This window comes from Crinia signifera, chromosome 1 (assembly GCF_055691185.1).
Source record: "Crinia signifera chromosome 1, ASM5569118v1, whole genome shotgun sequence".
Classification (NCBI taxonomy): Eukaryota; Metazoa; Chordata; class Amphibia; order Anura; family Myobatrachidae; genus Crinia; species Crinia signifera.
The window spans coordinates 10,569,305-10,597,264 of record NC_139217.1 but is presented as its reverse complement, the minus strand read 5'-3'; the positions used below and the strand labels follow the sequence as shown (position 1 = coordinate 10,597,264).

The 27,960-nt window shown below is 46.0% G+C and overlaps 1 protein-coding gene and 1 non-coding gene across 3 annotated transcripts in view; both read left to right on the top strand.

Moving 5' to 3' along the window:
• LOC146061037 (uncharacterized) overlaps positions 1 to 27,960 on the top strand; it is a 139,926-nt gene that overhangs the window by 80,250 nt on the left and 31,716 nt on the right. For both annotated transcript variants that reach the window (XM_083174441.1, XM_083174448.1), the window contains exons 10-15: positions 14,467 to 14,588; positions 14,792 to 14,878; positions 14,962 to 15,093; positions 15,647 to 15,757; positions 15,998 to 16,126; positions 19,282 to 19,356. In XM_083174441.1, coding sequence (XP_083030567.1) covers positions 14,467 to 14,588; positions 14,792 to 14,878; positions 14,962 to 15,093; positions 15,647 to 15,757; positions 15,998 to 16,126; positions 19,282 to 19,356 — 656 coding nt within the window. The remainder of the gene's footprint in view (positions 1 to 14,466; positions 14,589 to 14,791; positions 14,879 to 14,961; positions 15,094 to 15,646; positions 15,758 to 15,997; positions 16,127 to 19,281; positions 19,357 to 27,960) is intronic.
• LOC146045560 (small nucleolar RNA SNORD57) lies at positions 14,646 to 14,716 on the top strand. Its single transcript, XR_014465471.1, has one exon. It is a non-coding gene; the product is annotated as a small nucleolar RNA SNORD57 (small nucleolar RNA).

Below are 27,960 nucleotides of genomic sequence, written 5' to 3'. Positions count from 1 at the left end.
GCAGGAAGCAGAAGGGCTCCTGGTTTGGGCAGGGAAGGACAACAGTATTGCAGATGGTCTGAGCAGGACTATGTGCCTACCAGGAGAATGGGGCCTAAACAGAGATGGACCTGATAGAGAAATGGGGCAATCCTTAAGTGGATCTCATGGCAGAACAGGAAAGTCCACAGGTACTTTTCAAGGTTCCAGGATCCACAGGCAGAACAATGGGATGTACTAACAGCAGTATGGCCGAGACAGCTAGTCTATGCGTTCCCTCCCTTTCCAATAGTTCCAAAGTTCTTAAGAAAGGTACAAAGGGAAACCGCGACCGCGATTGTGGTGCTACCTTTTTGGCCCAGGAGGTCCTGGTTTACTCAGCTACTCCATCTTGCAGTGGATGGGCCATGGAGGCTGCCACAGAGACCAGACATGCTGATACAAGGCAAAGTACAACAGCATCAGCTGGTGGCCTGGAATCTGACGGCGTGGCTACTGAAACCAAGACGTTGTTAAGCAGAGGTTTTTCTAGACAGGTGGTGGACACCTTGCTTAAAGCTAGGAAAGCTACCACATCTAATACTTATTATAAAGTCTGGCTAAGATATGTTTCTTGGTGCAAAGAAAAAGAGAAAAGACCCGAGCAAATATCGACGATATTAGATTTTTTACAGTGTGGTTTAGAAAAACGATTGGCAGTCAGTACACTGAAGGTACAAGTGTCAGCACTGGCAGCCATGCTTGACAGTAATATAGCAGATAATCGTTATATTCAGCGATATCTTCAAGCAGTAAAGAAGATAAGACCCTGGTTTCACCAACCATTGGCACCATGGGACCTGAATCTGGTGCTGAATGCACTTACAGAGGGGCCATTCGAGCCCTTGCAAGAAAGTTCACTTAAGATGCTCACCTGGTGGCGATAACGTCAGCCAGAAGGGTATCGGAGCTGCAGGCATTATGGGTGGAAGAGCCGTTCATGAATATGTTTGAGGATAAAGTAGTGCTGCGCACAAATCCCCAATTCTAGCCCAAAGTGGTTTCAAGTTTTCATGTTATTCAAGAAATATTTATACTAACAGAGGGCAAGGACAAAGGGCAAGCAGCATCGAAGATAACGATTGCCCGATGGATAAGAAGTTGCATTGTGGAAGCCTATAAAGCAAGTAATCAAGCGCCCCCAAAAGAGTTAAAGGCACATTGGACGATGGCAGTAGCAACCTCTTGGGCAGAGAAGGGTGCAGCTTCCATTACTGAGCTGTGCAAGGCTGCAGGATGGGCCTCGGTACACACCTTCGCCAGACACTACAGACTAGATGTCATGGCGTCAGTAGATGCAAAGTTTGGACGTAAGGTATTGTCTGCAGTGTTATAAATAAAAAAAAAAGATAAAAAAAGGGCATGTTAATTAGTACCGCGCAAGTTGCAATGTTTATGTTTGGGTTCCCAGCCCAGTGACTTAACTGCTGGGGTATGACCCACAGGTGATGGCTGCCATGGGGGAGGTAGAGGAAATATCAGATTCTTACCTGTTAATATGTTTTCCTCTACTCTACCGTGGCAGCATAGTTCCCAACCTGGTATTATGTTGTTATGCAATTAGCTGTTTGTGTTTGAGAGCTAGAAAACAGACACACACAAGAGAGAAGGAGGAGGAGCCTTTTATGGAGGAGGCATCTTTTTTTCCTTTCCAAATGCTACCCAATCAGGGAAACAACCCACAGGTGATGGCTGCCATGTTGGAGTAGAGGAAAACATATTATCAGGTAAGAATCTGATTATTTTCTGGTTTTTGGAATATAATTTTTTTAACATACTTACCTGGTCCCACGACGGCCTTGGGGATCTTCTTCAGCGGACCCAGGGGCGCATTGGGCGAGTTTGCTCGCACAGTGCACTCCTGGGACCGCTGAGTAAGATCCTGAAGGACACCTGGGGACTTGATGAGTATAAAAAAAAGGGGTGGTGGTGGTGGGGGGGTTGGGATATTTCGGATAACAGCTCTTCGGATACGGGAGACTCGGCCTGTATTCATTTTGCCTGAACTTTTGTGACTGTATTACCACAGGGAAGTCTGACCATGCCTATGGGGCGGTCCTTAAACTAGAATGCTGTTCGTACTCCTGCTCCCCCTGCCACGTCTGGTACCTCTCTGATGGTTCCGTCCCCGCCTACTCGCTCTGAACTGACCCCCACAGGTGATCCCCATTCCTCCTTTTGATCAGATCCTTCAGGCCATTATTGCTTTGGAAAGACAGCATGGTGGGGTGCAGCTGGGTGTTTGGTTGATTTGAAGATGAAGGAGCGAGTTGGGTCGGCTGATCGTCGGATCTCTGCCATGGTGGACCACACTGCGTCTGTGCCAGGGCAAATTGCAGCACTCTCCACTGAAATGGCCATGTGTTATTCAAAATGATCTGGCCTAGAGGGTGGGCTTAGGAAAAACAACCTGTGCCTTGTAGGCCTTCCGAATTAAGCTGATGGATCTAGTACACACGGTGCGATTGGCACTAAATTTTCTTTCGATTTTGACTAAATAGTCAAAATCTAACCAAATTCTAATGGTGTTAAGCTGCATTCGGTCCCGAATTGTACAGAAAAATAGACTTTGCAGACAAGACTACATAGTACGGATCTGTACTATATAGTCAGAATCAGTCTCGATCGATTTGCAAGACAGCCGCACCGGGTGTACGCCCCTTAAGATGTTCCTTAGAAAATGCCTGGTGCAGCAGAGCCCCAGGCGTTTATTTCTTACACAAAGCTGTGACATTAGGCCATACTTTTTGTACCGTACGATGAGATGCGTGGGAGCGCGCATCTCATAGTACAGAAAGGACTGCGCAGAACGGAGCGTCTATGGGCACCTTAAGTCATATCTATAGGATTCCCTTAGTGGCCAGAAATGTATCCAGTTTTGATTTAAATTCATGAACAGTAGTTGCTGTAATCATCCCACCGGCAATGAGTTCCAGAATGTGAAGAAAATATTCACTAGGAATAATCAGGCGCTTTGACAATGAGCTGATCCTGCAATATAAGCAGCTGCCTGGGTGTGAGGGTAGTCACTCCTCACTGGTAGAAAAGAAAGTTCCAGAATGTTACTGCTCTAATGGTGAAGAATATCTTCTTAATTCAGTACAGTATTTCCTTTCCCCGCGCCTCAGTACATGCCCGCGTGTCCTAAGTTTAGGCCTGTTAGTGACCAATCCTCTCCCAGTTCCATACGATTCCCAATCCTGTATTTGGACATACTAATCATATCCCCTCTCAACCTCCGTTTCTCCATTGATAACATAGTCAGCCTGGTTAACCTATCTTTGTATTCTAGTGATTCAAGACCTTTTACTAGCTTAGTCGCCCTTCTCTGTAACCTGTTCAAATTCATTTATGTCCTTTCATAAGGTGCGGGGCCAAAACTGAACACAATATTCCAAGTGTGGTCTCACCAATGCCTTGTAAAGAGCTACTATCATATTTGCATCCCTTGAATCCATTCTCTGTTTTTAACCCCTTACCGACACAGCCTGTTTTTGCCTTCCTGACAGAGCCCTTTTTTTCAAATCTGACATGTATCACTTAAGTGGGGATAACTTTTTTTTGCTTTTACTTATCCCAGTGATTTTGAGATTGTTTTCTCGTGAAACATTGTACTTCAAGTTAGTGGTAAATTTTGGTCGATACAGTCTGTTTTTTTTTGTGAAAAATACCAAAATGTCGTAAAAAAATTGTTAAATTTTCTGCTTGTGAGACAAATAATCATACCACTCAAAATAGTTAATAACTAACAAAGACCATATGTCTACTTTATGTTTCCATCATTATTTCAACCTCCTTTTAATTTTTTTGGACACTAGGAGGCTTAAAATATGAATAGTAAATTCTCAAATTTTCAAGAAAATTTCAAACACTGATTTTTTTAGGGACCAGTTCAGTTCTGATGTGACTTTGAGGGACTTGTATGTGAGACACCCCCATAAATGATGCCATTTCAAAAACTGCACCCCTCACAGTATTCAAAACAGCATTTTGGAAGTTTGTTAACCCTTTAGGTGTTTCACAGGAATTTAAACAAAGTGTAGGTGAAATTTAAAAATTTCATTTTTTTTGCAGATTTTCAATTTGAATACATTTTTCTAAGGAACACAGTAGATTTTACTAGAGAAATGTGACTAAAAATTGATTCCCCCAATTCTTTTGTTTTCATAAATATCCTATATGTGGCCCTAGTGTGCACGTTGACCAAACCACAGGCTTCATAATAGAAGGAGCACCTACTTGATTTTGGAGCCTCCTTTTTATGAGATTATTTTTTAGGCACCATGTAGGTTTCTAGGCACCATACGATGCTAAAAGTTAGGAACCCCCCCCCACAAGTGACCCCATTTTGCAAACTACACCCCTCAGGGAATTCATCTAGGGGTATAGTGTACATTTCAAACCCCCAGGGGTTTCACCAATTTTGGTACAACTGGGCTGTGAAAATGAAAAATTACATTTTTTACACAAAAATGCAGTTCTGGCTCAAAATTTTTCATTTTCACAAGGAATGAAGGAGACAAAGCACCCCAAAATCTGTGCCCCAATTTCTCCCGAGTACGGCAATGCCTCATATGTGACCAAAAAATACCATTTGGGTGCATGGCAGGACTCAGAAGGGAAGGAGTGATATTTGGATTTTACAGCACAGATTCTGGTGGAATGAATGGTGGGTGCTATGTCGCATTAGCAAGACCCCCGAAGCACCAATACAGTGGAACCCCCCCCACAAGTGACCCCATTTTGCAAACTACACCCCTCAGGGAATTCATCTAGGGGTATAGTGTACATTTCAAACCCCCAGGGGTTTCACCAATTGTGGTACAACTGGGCTGTGAAAATGAAAAATTACATTTTTTACACAAAAATGCAGTTCTGGCTCAAAATTTTTCATTTTCACAAGGAATGAAGGAGACAAAGCACCCCAAAATCTGTGCCCGAATTTCTCCCGAGTACGGCAATGCCTCATATGTGACCAAAAAAATACCATTTGGGTGCATGGCAGGACTCAGAAGGGAAGGAGTGATATTTGGATTTTACAGCACAGATTCTGGTGGAATGAATGGTGGGTGCTATGTCGCATTAGCAAGACCCCCGAAGCACCAATACAGTGGAACCCCCCCACAAGTGACCCCATTTTGCAAACTACACCCCTCAGGGAATTCATCTAGGGGTATAGTGTACATTTCAAACACCCAGGGGTTTCACCAATTTTGGTACAACTGGGCTGTGAAAATGAAAAATTACATTTTTTTACACAAAAATGCAGTTCTGGCTCAAAATTTTTCATTTTCACAAGGAATAAAGGAGACAAAACACCCCAAAATCTGTGCCCCAATTTCTCCTGAGTACGGCAATGCCTCATATGTGACCAAAAAATACCATTTGGGTGCATGGCAGGACTCAGAAGGGAAGGAGTGATATTTGATTTTGCCGCACAGATTCTGGTGGAATGAATGGTGGGTGCTATGTCGCATTAGCAAGACCCCCGAAGCACCAATACAGTGGAACCCCCCCACAAGTGACCCCATTTTGCAAACTACACCCCTCAGGGAATTCATCTAGGGGTATAGTGTACATTTCAAACCCCCAGGGGTTTCACCAATTGTGGTACAACTGGGCTGTGAAAATGAAAAATTACCTTTTTTTACACAAAAATGCAGTTCTGGCTCAAAATTTTTCTTTTTAACAAGGAATGAAGGAGACAAAGCACCCCAAAATCTGTGCCCCAATTTCTCCCGAGTACGGCAATGCCTCATATGTGACCAAAAAATGGCAGGACTCATAAGGGAAGGAGTGATATTTGGATTTTGCAGCACAGATTCTGGTGGAATGAATGGTGGGTGCTATGTCGCATTAGCAAGACCCCCGAAGCACCAATACAGTGGAACCCCCCCACAAGTGACCCCATTTTGCAAACTACACCCCTCAGGGAATTCATCTAGGGGTATAGTGTACATTTCAAACCCCCAGGGGTTTCACCAATTGTGGTACAACTGGGCTGTGAAAATGAAAAATTAAATTTTTTTACACAAAAATGCAGTTCTGGCTCAAAATTTTTCATTTTCACAAGGAATGAAGGAGACAAAGCACCCCAAAATCTGTGCCCCAATTTCTCCAGAGTACGGCAATGCCTCATATGTGACCAAAAAATACCATTTGGGTGCATGGCAGGACTCAGAAGGGACGGAGTGATATTTGGATTTTGCAGCACAGATTCTGGTGGAATGTATGGTGGGTGCTATGTCGCATTAGCAAGACCCCCGAAGCACGGTGAAATGATGAACCTAATAATCCATAGATGTGTGGTATATTTTAAAGCACTCCTTTATACATAGGCCGGGTTTGTCGGGGCAAGTTTCACAGTGGAAAATAGTTTGCTTTCGTATTCCCTTTTTAAAGCAAACTTTGCACCTTTTTTGTGTCCTGCCCTTTTTTCCAGTGGAGGGGATTTAGTTAGGAAAATGCTGCCCTGATACAATACGGGGGCCAGTACTAGAAGTACTGGGGCCAGTACTAGAAGTACTGGGGCCCTCTGCCTGCTGGTTCCCAAATATTAGGCCCTTTATGACTTCCTCTTGAAAGTGCATAAATGTCCCCATCTGGCTGGTAGAACGGAATAGTACGTAAGCGTTATACAGTGCCATCTGGATGATATACACGGCCAGCTTCTTGTACCAGATTTTTGTTTTCCGCAGGGCACTGTACGGCTTCAGTACCTGATCTGAAAGATCCACTCCGCCCATGTACTTATTGTAATCAAGGATACAAATAGGTTTTGAGGTGTGGGTACTGGTACCTCGTACAGGGACGGAGGTGGTACTGTCTCCGTGAATTGTTGTCAGTATAAGGACATCCCTCTTGTCCTTATATTTGACCAACAACATATTTTCGGTGCATATTCCCCTGCTTTCCACTTTCTCAGTAATTGGGCAACGTGCGTTTTTGGGAGGCCTCTTTGGTTCTTGCGCACAGTACCGCAAGCTGCTGTACCTCTTGAACCAAGGGCCTTAAACAGGGGGATGCTGGTGTAAAAGTTATGATAACCCTTATCCAGGAAGGGGTGCACTAAATCCCAGACAATCTTTCCACTAACACCTACGAGGGAGGGGGGGCATTCTGGCGGTTCAATTCTTGTGTCCTTCCCTTCATATACCCTAAACCTGTGGGTGTACCCTGAGGTGCTTTCACACAGCTTATACATTTTTATGCCATACCTTGCCCTCTTATTGGGAAGGTACTGGCGGAATTTAACCCTTCCTTTAAAATGTATAAGTGACTCGTCTACACAAATGAATTTTTGGGGGATGTACATCTCAGCAAATTTGGCGCTGAAATGATCAATGACCGGCCTGACTTTAAATAGCCGGTCAAAGGTGGGATCATCTCTGGGTGGGCACTGTGCATTATCGTTGTAATGCAAAAATTTAAGGATCGTCTCAAATCGAGCCCGGGGCATGGCCATACGGTAAAATGGGGTGCTGTACAGAACATCTGTACTCCAATATTGCCTAATTTCTGGCTTTTTAACTATGCCCATATGTAACACCAGACCCCAAAACGTCATCATCTCTACTGCATCTACAGGGGTCCACCTAGCAAATGATGACGTGGAGTTTTGGGCAATAAACTGCTGGGCATATAAATTACTTTGGTCCACCATTAAATTTATAAAATCATCATAAAAAAAAGACTTTGAAAAAGTCTATTTCTTTGAGGCCTGTACTATCAAATTGGATTCCTGGGTTGGCCAAAAACTCAGGAACCTGGGGCTCAAAATTGTCTGGTGGTGGGGTCCATACGAGATCAATCATTGGGGGGGGGTCTCAGCTGCTCTACGGGGGCGTCTTTGAGGGGGTCCCTCATCACTAGAGGAGGAAGAGGAGCTTAAGACAAATGCCAATTCATCGCTTACTTCACTGGCTGTGTCAGTGTCAGAGGCAAGAAGGGCATATGCCTCCTCCGCTGAAAACAGTCTTTGCGATGATTGGGACATTTTTATTATTTTTAAGTGTAGTGTATAGTGTAGGGGGGGGTACAAACTTTATTTCAACACAGGGGGTATGTAGTGTGTATGTAGTGCTTTAACACATGTAAGTTAAAAGAAAAAAAAAAGCTCCTGCGCCAAAAATTGAGCACAGATGTTGGTCAGTAACGTCCGTCACTGATCAGCGCTCAGCGGGCACAGGACACCCACAAAAGCACCGTGGTTGTAAAAACAATTTAAAAAAAAAAAAAACCACAGCAGTCTCCAAAATAAAAAAAATTGGGAAGGGGATTTGGAATCAGTTATTAATTTTACTGAGAGTTTAAATGATAATTTGTTTGGTCTTAAATTTACGAGCACATACCATAGGGAGAGTGTGAACTTCCTTGATATAGCTCTCACGATCAAAGATGGGAAAATAGTCACAGAGACTTATGTTAAAAAGGTGGATCAAAACCGATACCTAAATTATACCAGTAACCACCATGTAAAATGGAAACAAAATATCCCCAGAAGTCAATTTCTAAGGATCAAGAGAAATTGTTCCACCCAAGAAGCGTATGGGAGGCAGAGTAAAAATATATATCAGGCCTTCCTTGAACAGGGGTATCCGGAAGAACTTTTGAAAGACTCACTAGAATGGGTGGATAAAACAGATAGGGCCCTGTTACTAGGAATGGGTCAGTCTAAAAAGAAAGACAACAAAAAAGAAAATAAAGCAATGTTTGTCACACAATATAATTCAGAGGCAATGAAAATCAAAAAGATAATAAAGAAAAATGTACATCTTCTTGAGCTAGATGAAACCCTTAAAACTGAAATAGAAATTAAGAATACAGTGGTTTTTAGGAAGGCAAGAAACCTGAAGAATAGATTGGCCCCTAGTTTGTTTAAAAATACAGAGAAACAAATTATGAAGCCCACGTGGCTACCAGAGAAGCCAAGTGGGTTTCATATATGTGGAGGAGATAAGTGTACGTCGTGTATGTACACATGTAGAAAAAATATTAATTTTTCATCATATGTATCAGGAGAAACCTTCCCAATAAAATCATTTATGAATTGTAAGACAGAGTATATTATTTATATACTGAGTTGTAAATGCGGTCTACAGTATGTGGGCCGCACAATACGGAATCTGCATATTAGGTTCATGGAGCATAAACGTAATATCTGCAAAATGGTACAAACCAATAGCTTGTATAAACATATGGGAAGGTGTCAAAAAGGGGACATGAGAGGTGTGACGATGATGGGTATCGAACACATACATGATACAGTGAGGGGGGGGGATAGATATGTGCAATTATGTAGGAGGGAGGCATATTGGATTTTTAGACTTAGGACACTGGTACCACAAGGTCTTAACGACACGATAGAGATGAATAATATTTGATAATATAGACCTTGGGAGGGAGGATGGGGTATTCATTTCTATCCTTGTTTAAGGATGTGCTGGTGATTTAATGGTGTATGGGGAAAGGGAGTGGATATGGGTGATATATACGCATGACCATCCCCTGGCCCTTTATGTACTATTATATTTTATTGATATATTATTTTTACTGATGATAATTTTTTTTTTTTTATTATGTGCGTATGTTTTTTTTATATATATATATGCATGTATATGTATATATATGTATATATATGTAAATGTAGTTTTAATTTGCCCACCCCAGGGAAATGAAATAAGGGGGATATTAATATTGGGAAGAGTGCATTAATTGGGCTACAATAGTAATTAACTGGAAATGAGCATATGAGTCGTGTATATATATTGTGCTATTTAAGAGGATGCAGAGCGATATGTATGTTTTTTAAAATCATCATTGAGCGATATATATATGGATATAAAGAGGCTATGGATATAGAGATAGATGACACTTCCGGGACTGTATAACGAGGCTTGGATTATAGGTATAATTGAGGCTATGGCGGATTTACAATTGTGAACGAGGCTTGAATGAATTAAAAATGGCCACCGCACCTTACATACAGAATTTGAGAAGGAGGCATGGTGCGCAAGCAAGGAAAATGGCCGCCGCTCTCTATAAATAGAGGACATTAAAACGAGGCTTGGAGCGCAAAATGCGGAAGTTCGCGGCGAACAAACCCCGCGAACGGACACCGCATATAAACTGGTCACAGATGCTATCGGGCATCCAGCTGAGGAAGCCGCCGAATACATATAAGGCGGAGAAACGCGTATTGGAAGCCCGATACAGCCCGGTGCCAGGATCCCGTTACGCTGCATTCACTAGCGTGTGCTACACCACCAAAAGCTGGGTGAGCAGATCTAACTGCATATTTACAAAGGAGCCCTAACTACAAAGAACACTTGTTGCCTGGAGCTGGTCTAATTATACTATTCTAAAAAGGACTGCTCGGATATAGGAAAAGTGACTGGGATCTCCATGATCCAAATTAGGATCAATTATGCTACAAACTACTGAACGGGACTGGTAACTATCTTGCCATGATTTAAATGCCTCAAAATATAAAAAGCCTCATTCTTATATATCGCTCTGCTCAATATATGTTTAGTGTTGTATGTCCTGTTTGTCCATTTGAGTGTATTGATTGTATATGCATATGAATTGTTTAATATATTTTTTAATAAAATTAAGTGATATCACAAAAATATGGTATAAAATTGTTCTTTGTGGTAAAACAGCGCCACCTTGTGGTAGATTTCTATCACTCCCCAGGTTAACCCCACAACACCCTCAAAAAAAAAAACTGCTGATCAGTGATGCAACACTGATTAGCAGTGAGGGGCAGCAGGCACACAACTGTGGGTGCAACCTGACAGGGTATATATATAAAAAAACAAAACCCTGCACCCCAAAAAAGGTGCTGATCAGTTAGTTTATACTAATCAGCACAAAAGGGGGGCAGCAGGGGGCAACAGATACAAAATTATATCACACAATTTCTGACACAATGACGCTGCTGCAGCAGCAGCAACACTCGCACCAGGAAGTCACAGGAGCTGGCAGCACGGATGCCACCAACGCTGATCAGGTCAGTATAGGGCACAGATGGGCACGGAGACCGCTCTGCACGCTGTTCCTGACCGGAATGGCGGCTGCAGAGCTGTCTCCGGTATTTTCTATGTGGTGTAATGACTGTGATTGGTCCGTCGTTCCGACGGACCAATCACAGCCTTTTGGGGGCAGGTGGGGTGAGGTGGGGTGACACCAGTGTCACCCTTACACCCGGTGGTGATTGGTGCTGTACTTAACAGCACCAATCACCACCGATCCCTGTGTCACCGGCGAACGTTATTCGCCGGTACACAGAAAACGCTGTAATTGGCTGTTCACATTGAACAGCCAATCACAGTGATCGCCGATGGGCGGGGGCATCGCTGCCCCCCCTGGGCAATGAGGGAAGATGTCTGCTGTCAGGGACAGCAGACATCTTCCCTCTGTCACCGCGTCTATAGACGCGGTGACAGTTAAATGGCATGACGTACATTTATGCCATGTGTCGGGAAGTACATCTCGGCCATGACGTAAATGTACGTCAAATGTCGGGAAGGGGTTAATGCATGCCAGTGTCCGGTTTGCTTTTGCTATTGCACTTGAGCAGTGCACACTATTACCCAAATAATCATCTATGATGACCCCCAAGTCCTTCTGTACAGCAGAATTCCATATAATAACTCCATTTAGCCTATGAGTAGCTTGTTCATTTTTGTTCCCATAATGAATTACTTTACATTTATCAACGTTAAACTGCATTTTCCACCTTTCCAGTTTAATTAAGTCACTTTGTAGTGTTTTCACATCCTCTCCTGAGTTAATTTCCTTACTCAATTTTGTGTTGTCCGCAAATATTGCAGTTTTACTCACTATGTCACTTCCAATATCATTAACGGATGTATTAAACAAGGTGGGTCCCAATATTGAACCTTGTGGGACTCCACTTTGGACCTTACCCCAGCTGGAATGTATGCCATTTACCACCAATTGTTCCTGATTGTGCAACCAGTTTATAATCCAATTACAAATTTCATCTCCTAACCCTAAATTACCCAGTTTCATTAATAACCTTTTATGAGGCAAAGTGTCAAAAGCTTTAGCGAAATCAAGCAGTATTACATCAACAGATTTCCCTAAGTCCAGCCTCCTACTGACTTCCTCATAGAGGCTAATTAAATTAGTCTTACATGATGTATTTTTGCCAAACCCATAATGAGCCTTATTTAGCACTTTCTCCTGATCTAAGAAATTTTGTATACTATCTCTTATTATTCCTTCTAATATTTTCCCCACAATGGATGTATGCGCTAGTCCCTTGGTACCATCCCTCAGTTTATTGATTCCTTGAATATCAGGTATAACGGTAGTGCTATGACAGAACTCAATTATTTTAGTATCCTAGGGTGTATTTATCCGGGCCAGGAGATTTGTTACTATTTAGGTTTTGTAATCTATTTTTGACTATTTCCTCACTCAAACATACAGTTTGGGAGCAATCAAGCGCCGAGCATTTAGTCTGTGGGAGATCTGAAGATTTTCCCTTGTAAATACAGAAGCAAAAAATTAATTGAATAATTCGGTTTTCTCTTTTCCTTCTATTACCAGGGTACCCTGCTTATTGTTTAGTGGGCCAATATTTTCCTTACTTAATCGTTTCCCGTTTATATAACTGTAGAATTTTTTGAGATTAGATTTGCTATCTGCAGCTATTTTACATTCAGTCTCTAATTTAGCCATCTTGACTGAGTTTTTCTTATTACATTCTTAATATGCGGCAAATGATTTTGGTGTCCCATCTTGTTTAAACGTTTTGAATGCCCTCCTTTTTTAGCTACTTCACATTTGACTTTGCTGTTAAGCCACATAGGTTTCCTTCTGACATTTGTTCTTTTATTTACCCTAGAAATAAATGTATCAGTGCCCTCCAGCAGTATTTTTTTTTTAAAGTTTGCCACCTTTTAGTAGTATCCATACCTCTAAATAATTCTGTCCAGTTTATATACTTTAACCCCTTCCCGACATTTGAAGTACATTTACGTCATGGTCGGGATGTACTTCCCGACACATGACGTAAATGTACGTCATGACTTCAAAGTGCCACCGCGTCTACAGACGCGGTGACAGAGGGACGATGTCTGCTGTCCCTGACAGCAGACATCCTCCCTCATTGCCCGGGGGGGGCAGCGATGCCCCCCGTCATGGGCGATCGCTGCGATAAGCTGTTCAAACGTGAACAGCCAAAAACAGCGTTTTAATGTGTGATGTGTAAAATTTAGACTCTGCTGCCCCCTAGTGTCCAAAAAAATTAAAGGAGGTTGAAATAATGATTTAAAAATAAAGTTTAGATATGGTCTATGTTAGTTATTAACTATTTTGAGTGGTATGATTATTTGTCTCACAAGCAGAAAATTTTACATTTTGCAAAGAGCAAAATGTTCCATTTTTTACGACATTTTGGTATTTTTCACAAAAAAAAAAAACTGTATCGACCAAAATTTACCACTAATTTAAAGTACAATGTGTCACGGGAAAACAATCTCAAAATCACTGGGATAACTAAAAGCAAAAAAAAGTTATCCCCACTTAAGTGATACCTGTCAGATTTGAAAAAAAGGCCTCTGTCAGGAAGGCAAAAACATGCTGCGTCGGGAAGGGGTTAAGGACTCCTCAAACTTACCAACGTTTGCTTTTCTGAAATCTAAGGACCCAGTTGCTCCAATATAATTACCTTTGTTAAAATCTTAATAAAATGTGATCATATTGTGATCACTGTTCCCCAATGTCTCCCTTATGGTTATGTCCCGTTGTTGCTTAGCAAGAGATCCAGGATATTGTTATTTCTGGTTGGAGTTTCAATAAATTGATACAAATAGGTCATTTAGGGCATCCAATAAAACATTTCCCTTAGCGGTACTACTTGACCTATCCCTCCAATTTATTTGTGGGTAGTTGAAGTCACCCATAATAATAATGTCCCCTAAGCTGGCCGCTTTTCCCACCTGTAGCAAGAGGCCTTTTTCCTCCTCCGTATTTATGTTGGGTGGTTTATAACATGTTCCTACTGTAAGTTTTTTAGCTCCTTTAATATTACCTGTGATTTCTACCCATACCGATTCTACCAACTCCATCATGCTCTAGTACAGGCATGTCCAACGTTGGCCCCCCAGATGTTGTGAAACTACACATCCCAGCATACTTTGCCACAGTTTTGCTATTAGAGAATGCTAAAACTATTGCGAAGCATGCTGGGATGTCTAGTTTCAAAACATCTGGAGTGCCAACGTTGGACATGCCTGCTCTAGTATATGTCTTCCCTTATGTATGTTTCTAAGGATGGTTTCACATATAAACCTACCCCCCTGTGGACCTAGTCTAGTTTTTAGGTTTTAGTAGGCTCAGATCTTGACTAATAACCTCTTCCTGAAAGGACCATGGATGGAATTAATGACCAATGTGTTTTCTTATATTTAGAAACCCCAAACAGGGTGTATGGTGATCATCTGCGGGAGCAGGTGGAGAAAAGACTTCTAGCCTTTGAGACTGAAGAGGCTTCTCGCAAAACAAAGCTTGTGATGAAGGAGACGCAGCTAGAGGTCAGTAAGTCTGCAGAAAGCTGGGTCAGACATGTGGCACCGTACCGCTGGAGTGGTTGGGAATGATGTACCGATTCCTCCCTGACAATGCCCACTGGAGGCAAACACTGGTTTAATGAGTCTGATCCAGCAAGGACTCAGACTGCGGGATACGCGGGTAACCTGGAAACTACTAGAGTGAGACATATTTACTTCTGTTTCAGAAATTAGATGAGACCGCAAAGATGAAGATAATGGAAAAGGGAAAAAGTTGGAAATGGAGCCAAATGAAGAAAAACCCGCAGACGACGGTAACCTAAATATTCTCCCAATTAATGTCCTCAGTAAAATGCCCCAAGTGGAGTGTCCCAGAATCCTTTTCGTCCTCTCTCAGGGCTTAAATACGGTGGAGATACAGCAAAAGCCGAAGGAGTGTGAACAGACGAAAGAAGAAGAGCAGAGTAGATTACAGGAGATGGTAACGGAGGAGGACTGTGAGCCGTCGTCTGACAGAAGCAGAGATGAGGTGAGTCGGGCACTTGCCAGGCTGCCACCTACTGGCTGAATGTGTGAGGATATGGCGGTGTGACGCTGGTCCGCGGTGTGACGAATAGACTAATATGGAGAAAGTGAAGATTCTGTACCACATGCTCTGTAAGCAGCTGGGATTCCTTTCAAAGGTTCATCTAGAACTTAGAAAAATTATTATAAAAGTGCAGTAAAATAGTCCAGAGAGGATATCTGGGTATTTGCAAAAAGTGTCTCTCCAAGCTGCCTGGGAGAATAGTCAGGAACGGACTGGACACTGCTTGTAAGATCTGCTCTCCGTGTGTCCGCAGCACTGGAGTTCCTGTACGCTAGCACCTGTGCGCTCCTTTCAGCTGTATTACACTACAAAGTGTTACCCCGTGACCTCCTTTTATTGTTGTAGACATCAGAGGGCTCACAGAGCACCGCAGCGCTGGTGCCCTTATTGTAGTGCACTTTTATGATGAGTAGACTGTTCATCCATTATGTTTTACACTGAAATGCTAATGCCAGGTGGCGCTCTAGAGCTGACCTATCTCCTCTCTCCTCAGAAGGAAGAGCCAAGCCAGGAGAAGGCTGAGGACTGTGTCTTTCAGATCGGGTTACAGGAAGAACCGATTCCGTCCAAAAAGAGGAAGAAATCTGCCTCTGAAGAATCTCCGGTAACAGAACCCAATAAATATAAGTAATGTGAAGTGCGACAATGGGAGGGCGAGGACGGCATAGAGACGGGTCACCGCTCAGTTGTGCAGTACATTATATAAGGGTCTTACATCTTATATAGAGTCTGTACAGGCTGAACCAGAGGCTCCAGGGTTGGAAGTGTCACTATGTCCATGGCAAGGGAATGGTGAATAACCTTTTTCTATGACATGTCCCAGAATGCTTTTCTCTGATATTAGGATTCAGGGTTGATGGCGGAAATATTGAGGGGACAGGAGAATAGAGATCGGCAGGAGACAGAAGAGGAGAGGAGATTACAGGAAATGGTAACAATGGAGGATGATGAGACGTCACCTGACAGAGATGAGGTGAGTCAGATGCTGACCAGTGCGCCACCTGCTGGCTGTATGTGTGAGAAGCTTTTGTGGGGGTTCCACTGTACTCAGACTCAATTAGTTAGAGGTCAATGTTTGAGGCTGAGCATGGAATAATGCAGTTATTGGATGTAGGGTGAACACTGTGCAATAAGAAAAGCCCCTTCAGTTGGCAGCATTAATGCAGCAAAGACATACCGGTTCTCCTGAGTTTTCAATTTCAAATTCAGCTCAATCAAGCCCATTTGATTTTGAGAAATCATATTTTTTAGAGGGTTTAAAGAAATGTCAGGGACATCAGGAAAAGTGTATTGGCGTGAAAGGAGATTTTATAATGAGCCGGGCTGTAGGTGCCACTATTGGCTAACAGACATCACATGACCGGAAAGTACTTAACCTGAAATAAAAACCCAGAGCAGAGAGCGGCGGTCATGAAAAAGGATATCCGGGTATATTCGAAACACGTGGATCATCAGCCAAGCGGCTCGGGGGAATCGGCAGGAATGGACTGTACCGCTATCTCCATGTATGTGCCGTGCCGGAGTTCCTGTACACTAACGTCTGTACGTCCCTTTGAGCTGTATCACACTCCCGAAGCTTTGTCCTAGGACCCCCTTCTTTTTTTTTTCTTTTTTTTTATGAATCCTGCTGTATTGTGGACCTGCGTGACGTGTTTTCAACCAACCGCCTCCAGCTTGGTATAATCGTAGAAATCCAAATACGCATGCGGGGCAGAAATACAGTGGTAGTTCGGGATCCTACTTCTAAGTGATAGCCGACTGTATTAGGTACAGGAACATCCTTTTTCCAAAGATACTGGGTAATGGAAGTGTTTTATTACACCTCTAAAAAGAGCGACTTTCAAATCCGCTGCTGACCCTGAAGGGTAAATCCACCTGCGTGAGATGGAATGGAAGTGCGATTAGATCGGCCTGACATCGCAGGACTCACCGAGAATAATGTGCGCGATGTCGCGCTGGTGCCCTTATTGCACTGCACTTTTATGATGAGTAGACTTTTACACTGAAAAGCTAATGCCAGGTGGCGCTCCAGAGCGGACATATTTCCTCTTCCCTCAGAAGGAAGAGCCAAGCCAGGAGAAGGCTGAAGACCTTGTCGTGGGGAACGGGTCAGAGGAAGAGGAGGAACAGGCTCCATCTAAGAAGAAGATGAAGAAGAAAAATAAATCTGCCCCTGAAATATCTCTAGTAACCGAACCCAATAAACAGAAGTAACCCCTACGGGCACTTCCCACACCGTCGTAAGGGGCTTTACTGCGGGGCGGGGGGTTGGGGAAATACTGTGGGTGACAGAGGGCTGCTGCTTTGCCACACACGGCCGGACTGCATTGTGGCTGGCAGCGGTGACCCTGCTGCTGTGTGTGGTGGGCCCGGCTAAGGTCAGGGTGATGGCTGTCACCTCCAGCAACTGGTTGCTGGTCCTGCAATAATAATATAATGTTACATTACATGGGGGGGGGGGGGGGCAGAGTGCCATGTACCTCACTAACCTTACCCTGGACATTATAATCCCTATAGGAGTGGGCAGCCCATGTTATTAGTGGGTACATCTCCACCTGGCGGGCAGTAACCTGCTCCATGGGGGGGGTGTACCGCTGCTTCCCCCGCCTAACCTGTAACGGGGGGGTTTGGATGCTAACCAGGTCCGGGGGAAGGGGGGGGGGGGGAGAGGTGCGGACAGTACCGCTCACCTCTCTATCCCTGAAGAGACACACTGGATGCAGCAGGGATGGGGAAGAGACTTGCTGGAGGCAGCAGGGATGGGGGAAGAGACTTGCTGGATGCAGCAGGGATGGGGGAAGAGACTCGCTGGATGCAGCAGGGATGGGGGAAGAGATGCGCTGGATGCAGCAGGGATGGGGGAAGAGACGCGCTGGATGCAGCAGGGATGGGGGAAGAGACGCGCTGGATGCAGCAGGGATGGGGAAAGAGACGCGCTGGATGCAGCAGGGATGGGGGAAGAGACGCGCTGGATGCAGCAGGGATGGGGAAAGAGACGCGCTGGATGCAGCAGGGATGGGGGAAGAGACGCGCTGGATGCAGCAGGGATGGGGGAAGAGACGCGCTGGATGCAGCAGGGATGGGGAAAGAGACGCGCTGGATGCAGCAGGGATGGGGGAAGAGACGCGCTGGATGCAGCAGGGATGGGGGAAGAGACGCGCTGGATGCAGCAGGGATGGGGGAAGAGACGCGCTGGATGCAGCAGGGATGGGGGAAGAGACGCGCTGGATGCAGCAGGGATGGGGGAAGAGACGCGCTGGATGCAGCAGGGATGGGGGAAGAGACGCGCTGGATGCAGCAGGGATGGGGGAAGAGACGCGCTGGATGCAGCAGGGATGGTGGAAGAGACGCGCTGGATGCAGCAGGGATGGGGGAAGAGACGCACTGGATGCAGCAGGGATGGGGGAAGAGACGCGCTGGATGCAGCAGGGATGGGGGAAGAGACGCGCTGGATGCAGCAGGGATGGGGGAAGAGACGCGCTGGATGCAGCAGGGATGGGGGAAGAGACGCGCTGGATGCAGCGGGGATGGGGGAAGAGACGCGCTGGATGCAGCGGGGATGGGGGAAGAGATGCGCTGGATGCAGCAGGGATGGGGGAAGAGACGCGCTGGATGCAGCGGGGACGGGGGAAGAGACGCGCTGGAGGCAGCGGGGACGGGGGAAGAGACGCGCTGGATGCAGCAGGGATGGGGGAAGAGACGCGCTGGAGGCAGCTGTGGGCTATTTACAGGCATTGTCTGTCAGCATATGGGCCAGCACGGGGAGGGAGAGGAGGCAGAGGGTGGCGCTGTCTACCACTGTGTTCTCTGTCACTGTGTGAGTGTGTGGGCGGAGTCAGAGGTGCTGACTCCACCCAGCATTATACATACACTGACTGACAGTTCTGGCTAAATATATAAGAGATGTGAAGTGTGACAGTGGGAGGGTGAAGATACATGGAGTCCTGTCACCGCCATCTTGTGCACTTCATTATAACAGTGTCTTAGGTCTTACTGTATATAGATCCAGGACAGGCTGAACCGGAGGCTCCTGGGTTAGAAACGTCACTATGTCCATGCAAGGGAATGTGCAATACGGAATAACCTTTTTCTATGACATGTCCCAGAATCCTTTCCTCTGTCCAATAGGCCTCACCGGGGACATCGAAGAAATTAAGGAGTTTGGAGATGTGGAGATTACAGGAAATGGTAACGGAGGATAAGGTGAGTCAGATGCTGACCAGTGCGCCACCTGCTGGCTGTATGTGTGAGAAGCTTTTGTGGGGGTTCCACTGTACTTGGGACTTGCCCTGTCACCCTGTGATATAAATGCCTCCCGTATAAATCACCACGAGTGAACACTTGTAGTGGAGCCAATATCCTGATAAGTCAGGATTTATTAACAATTAGTTAGAGGGTCAATGTTTGAGTCTGAGTATGGAATAATTCAGTTATTGGATGCAGGGTGAACACTGTGCAGCATTAATGCAGCATTGTATCTCAGAAAGAGATACATTACTGGTTCTCCTGAGTTTTGTCAAGTAGCTGGTTACTGTATGGTAGTGTCTAGATACCCTTCAGTTTTGACAATTTTCCCCATCATATACCTGGAGTGAAGCGTGTGAGCGTAGCGAGCCCGTGAGGGTACAATGCAGCTAAAATAAAACCGATTAACCTACATTTACGTGAATTACAGATAAAATAAAAAACGTTGTGAGGGCATCTTAACAACTTCCACCCTCACCGAACGTCACAACCTGTAATCAAAACTGAAGGGGATCTAGTCTCTACCGTTACTGTATTGCTAACCATAAACTTTGGGCCCAGTGTTTTAAACATTTTTTTTGTATTCTGTGCCACCGCTGACCCCCCCCCCCCATCACTATTCCCCTGCCGCTATCCTTCACAGGGCTGCGCTACACTGATGCCTGCCAACAGCCTTCAGGTTCCATGGTTCCCACGGGGTGACATAGGGGTTGTAGGGAGGATCCAGAGGACTGTGACACCAATCAGCGAAGCTTTTGAAGTTTCCCATATAACCCTGCCCCATGCTCAACTCCCCAGTTTTTGTTTGGTGCCAGCAAGAAGCTGGAGCACTGTCTTTTTCAGCAGGGATTACCTCAGATTCTGAGCTAACCCCATAAGAAGCTTTTTATTTTTACACTTAGTCGCATGATGTGGCTGGGCTGCCTGCGCTGTCAGTCATATTGATGGTGGCGCGGTGGCCACTTCACCTGTGCCGGGGCCGGGACCCACAAACTGGGTCAGAGGGGTACTCGGCGGGGGGGGAGACACAGCGCCTAGCACTGCCGGACATTCTCCCCCGGAGAGCGTGGCCGGAGCACAGGAGCCGGTAATGCTCTCTCTGAGAGCGCAAACCGCTGCCATGCTGCGCACTGAGGGAGACAGCAGCTGGGGTGGACACTACTGCTTGCGGCAGGGCCTCCACTAGACCACCGGGGCTTGAGCGCAGGCTGGATCTGAGGAATCCATTTAAATTAAGGGCTCATTTTGTGCCGGTGGGGGAAGTCCAGCTCAGGGGGGGCTGCCCCCAGCTTTGCGCGCCAAACTCCCGCAGATCAGCCGCCCAGGAAGCTGTCCTTTCTCTGTTCCTACTCTCTCAGACCAGCAGCCATCTTCTACACGAGGCCAGAGTCTTCCAGCGTGCGGGTACAGTCTCCTCTGTGAAACCGTCCATGCGCTGTATTTTCTCTTCTAGTAGACTGTTGGGGCCTTCCGGACGCAGACCTAATGTCGTCCAGGCACAACAACAACGGTCAAGGGATCCTCAAGCTAGCTTCACGGATGCTCTGTCAGTGCAATGGAATTATCATCTTCCATATGTCTTTCCTCCAATATCCATAATTCCCAGAGTACTCAGAAAATTTAAATGGGAAGGCGGGGACCTCATCCTGATAGCCCCGGCCTGGCCACATTGGCATTGGTATGTGGATCTGCAGCAGATGTCGTTTCAGTACTTACATTCCTCCAGGGTGTTTTACATATTCAGCCACCATATGTTCCCCCTACAACATCCTGGGACTTGTCCCTGGTATTGCAGGCTCTGGTGAAACCGCCTTTCAAACCTCTACAATCAGTGGATTACAAGTGGCTTACTGCCAAAACAGTGTTGTTTTTTTTTTTTAGCAATTGCATCTGCCCGACGGGTGTCTCATTTGTCGGCTCTCTTGCAGAACGCTGTTCCTTATATTCCATCCAGATAGGGCGGTGTTACGGATTAGGCCATCTCTCCTTCCCAAGGTACTCTCCAAATTCCACATCAATCAGGAGATAGTGGTTCCAGCGTTCAACTCGGATGATCTCTCTGCGGGGGAACGTGCACTGGATGTGGTCAGGGCTCTGACCATTTGTCTGGACCGTTATGCTTCGGCAACAAAATCCTGACTCTTCGTGTTCTATGGATTCCATAAAAAGGGTTGGCCAGCGAGCAAGCAAACACTCGCATGCTGGATCCGCATGACAATTCATCAAGCCTACCAGCAGGCTAATCTTCTCATTCCTTTGTCAATAAAGGCACACTCCACCAGAGCGGTAGGCCCATCATGGACAGCACGCAGTGGAGCGTCTGCCGAACAACTGGGCAAGGCAGCAACATGGTCATTGTCCATACCTTCATAAAGTTCTATGCATTTGACACGTTCACCTCCCAGGATGCTTCCTTTGGTCGTCGGGTCCTTCTGACACCTCAGGCAAATTCCCTCCCTTAAATACGTCTTTGAGACATCCCCAATGTCACCCGGTGGGAACCATGGAACCTGAAGAAGAAAACGAGAGTAATGGTAGACCTACCTTAGGTTAACTATCTATCTTCGAGGTCCATGGTAACCACAGGACGCCCACCCTAAATTTAGACCTGAGGTATTCCTATGTGTGGTATACTACACTGTGAACTTCCACGACCTTAGTCATGTCTTTGTGCTATAAACGTGTTGGCATGTGTTCTAACTGTCCTCTTCTCCGTTTCTGCTAATGGCTGGTTAACAAAACTGAGGAGCTGAGCATGGAGGCGGGGTTATAGGGGAGAGGGACCAGACACCCTGGGAATCAAAAGCTTTGCTGATTGGTGCCACGGTCCTCTGGATCTTCCTATAATCCTGATTTCACCCTGTGGTTACCATGGACCTTGAAGAAAGCGAGTTAACCTAAGTTAGGGCTACCAAAACTCTCGTTTTTCAGCATCCAGTGACATCGGGTGCTAGAAAAAACACTTTGGGGACCGTAACATACTGTAGTCAGGTCATTGTTGCATATAAGTCCTGCAGATCACGTGTAGGCTTGAATGGCCTTTTGCTGCTCCTCCATCCTCTGCAGCATATAGATGGATGAGTTCCAGCTCGTCACAACCTCTTATTTGAGGGGATGGCAGGGCAGGTTGAGGAATTTTTGCTGCCGCTCCAGCCTTCGGCAGGAATGCCATCATCTTCTGCACACTCTGTCACTTCTGATGAAATGCTGCACCACCGAATTTAATGTGTGGGCAAAACATGGCACATGATGGAAATTGCCCATGTGTCATGCCCGCACAATGTTACTGGTGGTGTCTGACACCACAAATCCCCAGGAGAGTCTAAGTGGGGTAAGCCACTGCGAGATGATTTCCCTCAGTTTCTCTAAGAGGTTGACGGCATTGTGCCTCTTGCTGAAACCGGTGATACAGAGCTTAGCCTGCCTTGGAGCTGGTGTGCAGGAGATGCTGTTGCGATGCATCTACCCGGTGGGCTGTCACAGTCATATAGTCCTTAGTGTGCCTTGAACCACTTGTTCACATGTCCGTTGTTAAGTGGACAGCGGGTACAACCTAATTTTTCAGGGCACTGAGGACACGTTTTCGTACTTTTCTGTACATCCCGGGTATCGCCTGCCTAGTGGAATCTAGACTGGATTTGATACCGGGGACACAATACCTCCATCAACCGTCTAAATCCCACTCCACTGATGGCGGACACCGGATGCATGTCTAACACCAACATAGCTGTCATGGCCGCAGTTATCCGCTTTGCCAGAGGATGACTGCTCTGTTGCACTTCATCCTCATGGCAAATGACTGTTGGATGGTCAATTGCTTAGCGAAAGACTTAGCAGGCTTACGACTTCCACTTTGGGAAGATGACCGACTTCCAGCAGCGGTAGGCGTATCGCTGCACGATCCGCCGGAAGATCCTGGATTGAAGAGAAGTCAGTCATGCCAGGACTCCCCCCCCAATCCGGAAGTTAGGTGTCCCTGGACTGCTAACAGTCCTAGCCACAGTTCCTGAAGTAAACACTGAATTATGAAGGGTCTTCAGGTGACTTATAAGGGAGGATGTCCCCAGGTGGCCAACTTACCTGCTTTTTGCAGCTTTACATACAGTAGCTACATATGGCAATACATTTGTTGTCCGGATTTGGATAAAAATAATTCCAGACCGAAGAGGTGGATTTATTAGTCTTCTACCCAGGCATGACAATTCTTATTCCATGGACAACTGTTTTCCCCTCCCTGGTGCCTCATTTAAGCAAACCACTGCTCCTGCAATAGGTAGGCACCAGCAAACTGGAATTATATATATGACAGTAGGTAGGCACCAGCGACGGGTATTATTTATACTGCAGTACAGTAGGTAGGCACCAGCAAACTGGAATAATATACAGCAGTAGGTAGGTACTGGCAAACACACTAGGCAGTGCAGACACCAGCAGACTGGAAGATGGCACTAGGCCAGGGCTGGGCAACACCGGCCCTCCAGATGTTAATGAACTACACATCCCAGGATGCTTTGCATTAGTTTTGCTATGTGGCCATGCTGAAACTGATGCAAGGCATCCTGGGATGTGTAGTTCATTAACATTTGGAGGGCCGGTGTTGCCCAGCCCTGCACTAGGCAGTGGCACCAGCAGACTAAATAAATAGTAGGCCCCAGCAGAGGATGAGATACAGTCAGCGCACAGCCCTATTACCCCTTTCCCAAGACTGGAATGCGGACAGCGGCGTGGGAGGCGCAATTTATTGCTGGATCCCTGTAGGGATTCAGTATTGAATCCCGGCGGTCGGGATCCCGGCGTTCAGAATCCCGACGCCAGAATCCCGACAGCCGAAATGCCGACAAGAGGGGGACGTGGCTCGCCCCCCCCTTGCGGGCTCGCGGCACTCGCCACGCAGCGGGCCCGGTGCCTCGCTACTCTCGGCACACTAATTTATTCTCCCTCCAGGGGTGTCGTGGACACCCACAGAGGGAGAATTTGTCGGCATTTCGGCGGTCGGGATTCTGAACGCCAGGATCCCGACCGCCGGGATTGTAACTGCATCCCCCCTGTAGAATCCGACTCCGGGCGATGATGTTTTGCTTGCGCGCCCGTTTCCGAGGCAGACGGGAAGCTCTGAACACCATTCGGATCGCCAGCTTCGGGAGGGCTCAGATCTGGGCAATCCGTGCCCGCTCATCTATAGTATGAACTGCTATGTTCCTCCTGTATTACTTTCTATCATGCGGAGGAGAGGAGTATATAGAGATCAGTATGTGTATGAGCTGCTATGTTCCCCCTGCAATGCTTCCTATCCTGCAGAGGAGAGGAGTATATGGAGATCAGTATGTGTATGAGCTGCTATGTTCCTCCTGTAATGCTTCCTATCCTGCGGAGGAGAGGAGTATATAGAGATCAGTATGTGTATGAACTGCTATGTTCCTCCTGCAATGCTTACTATACTGCGGAGGAGAGGGGTATATGGAGATCAGTATGTGTATGAGCTGCTATGTTACTCCTGTAGTGCTTCCGTATGTGTATGAGCTGCTATGTTCCCCCTGCAATGCTTCCTATCCTGCAGAGGAGAGGAGTATATGGAGATCAGTATGTGTATGAGCTGCTATGTTCCTCCTGTAATGCTTCCTATCCTGCGGAGGAGAGGAGTATATGGAGATCAGTATGTGTATGAACTGCTATGTTCCTCCTGCAATGCTTACTATACTGCGGAGGAGAGGGGTATATGGAGATCAGTATGTGTATGAGCTGCTATGTTCCTCCTGCAATGCTTCCTATCCTGCGGAGGAGAGGAGTATATGGAGATCAGTATGTGTATGAGCTGCTATGTTCCTCCTGTAGTGCTTCCTGTCCTGTGGAGGAGAGGAGTAAATGGAGATCAGTATGTGTATGAGTTGCTATGTTCCCCCTGCAATGCTTCCTATCCTGCGGAGGAGAGGAGTATATTGAGATCAGTATGTGTATGAGCTGCTATGTTCCCCCTGCAATGCTTCCTATCGTGCGGAGGAGAGGAGTATATGGAGATCAGTATGTGTATGAGCTGCTATGTTCCTCCTGTAGTGCTTCCGTATGTGTATGAGCTGCTATGTTCCTCCTGTAGTGCTTCCTATCCTGCAGAGGAGAGGAGTATATGGAGAGCAGTATGTGTATGAGCTGCTATGTTCCTCCTGCAATGCTTCCTAACATGGGGAGGAGAGGGGTATATGGAGATCAGTATGTGTATGAACTGCTATGTTCCTCCTGCAATGCTTCCTATCCTGCGGAGGAGAGAAGTATATGGAGATCAGTATGTGTATGAGCTGCTATGTTCCTCCTGTAGTGCTTCCGTATGTGTATGAGCTGCTATGTTCCTCCTGTAATGCTTCCTATCCTGCGGAGGAGAGGAGTATATGGTGATCAGTATGTGTATGAGCTGCTATGTTCCTCCTGTAGTGCTTCCTGTCCTGTGGAGGAGAGGAGTAAATGGAGATCAGTATGTGTATGAACTGCTATGTTCCCCCTGCAATGCTTCCTATCCTGTGGAGGAGAGGAGTAAATGGAGATCAGTATGTGTATGAGCTGCTATGTTCCCCCTGCAATGCTTCCTATCCTGCGGAGGAGAGGAGTATATGGAGATCAGTATGTGAATGATCTGCTATGTTCCCCCTGCAATGCTTCCTATCCTGCAGAGGAGAGGAGTATATGGAGATCAGTATGTGTATGAGCTGCTATGTTCCTTCTGCAATACTTCCTAACATGGGGAGGAGAGGGGTATATGGAGATCAGCATGTGTATGAACTGCTATGTTCCTCCTGCAATGCTTCCTATCCTGCGGAGGAGAGGGGTATATGGAGATCAGTATGTGTATGAGCTGCTATGTTCCTCCAGCAATGCTTCCTATCCTGCGGAGGAGAGGAGTATATGGAGATCAGTATGTGTATGAGCTGCTATGTTCCTCCTGCAATGCTTCCTGTCCTGCGGAGGAGAGGAGTATATGGAGATCAGTATGTGTATGAGCTGCTATATACCTCCTGTAATGCTTCCTATCCTGCGGAGTAGAGGAGTATATGGAGATCAGTATGTGTATGAGCTGCTATGTTCCTCTTGCAGTGCTTCCTATCCTGCGGAGGAGAGGAGTATATGGAGATCAGTATGTGTATGAGCTATGTTCCTCCTGCAATGCTACCTCTCTTGCGGAGGAGAGGAGTATATGGAGATCAGTATGTGTATGAGCTGCTATGTTCCTCCTGTAGTGCTTCCTATCCTGCGGAGAAGACAAGTATATGGAGATCAGTTTGTGTATGAGCTGCTATGTTCCTCCTGCAATGCTTCCTATCCTGTGGAGGAGAGGAGTAAATGGAGATCAGTATGTGTATGAGCTGCTATGTTCCCCCTGCAATGCTTCCTATCCTGCGCAGGAGAGGAGTATATGGAGATCAGTATGTGTATGAGCTATTATGTTCCTCCTATATTACTTCCTATCCTGCGGAGGAGAGAAGTATATGGAGATCAGTATGTGTATGAGCTATGTTCCTCCTGCAATGCTTCCTATCCTGTGGAGGAGAGGAGTATATGGAGATCAGTATGTGTATGAGCTGCTATGTTCCTACTGTAGTGCTTTATATCCTGCGGAGGAGAGAAGTATATGGAGATCAGTATGTGTATGAGCTGCTATGTTCCTCCTGTAGTGCTTCCTATCCTGCGGAGGAGAGGAGTATATGGAGATCAGTATGTGTATGAGCTGCTATATTCCTCCTATATTACTTCCTATCCTGTGGATTAGAGGAGTATATGGAGATCAGTATGTGTATGAGCTGCTATGTTCCTCCTACATTACTTCCTATCCTGCGGAGGAGAGGAGTATATGGAGATCAGTATGTGTATGAGCTGCTATGTTCCTCCTGTAGTGCTTCCTATCCTGCGGAGGAGAGGGGTATATGGAGATCAGTATGTGTATGAGTGCTATGTTCCTCCTGTAATGCTTTCTATCCTGCGGAGGAGAGGAGTATATGGAGATCAGTATGTGTATGAGCTGCTATGTTCCTCCTGTAGTGCTTCCTATCCTGCAGAGGAGAGGAGTATATGGAGAGCAGTATGTGTATGAGCTGCTATGTTCCTCCTGCAATGCTTCCTAACATGGGGAGGAGAGGGGTATATGGAGATCAGTATGTGTATGAACTGCTATGTTCCTCCTGCAATGCTTCCTATCCTGCGGAGGAGAGGGGTATATGGAGATCAGTATGTGTATGAGCTGCTATGTTCCTCCAGCAATGCTTCCTATCCTGCGGAGGAGAGAAGTATATGGAGATCAGTATGTGTATGAGCTGCTATGTTCCTCCTGCAATGCTTCCTGTCCTGCGGAGGAGAGGAGTATATGGAGATCAGTATGTGTATGAGCTGCTATGTACCTCCTGCAATGCTTCCTATCCTGCGGAGGAGAGGAGTATATGGAGATCAGTATGTGTATGAGCTGCTATGTACCTCCTGCAATGCTTCTAATCCTGCGGAGGAGAGGAGTATATGGAGATCAGTATGTGTATGAGCTGCTATGTTCCTCCTGCAGTGCTTCCTATCCTGCGGAGGAGAGGAGTA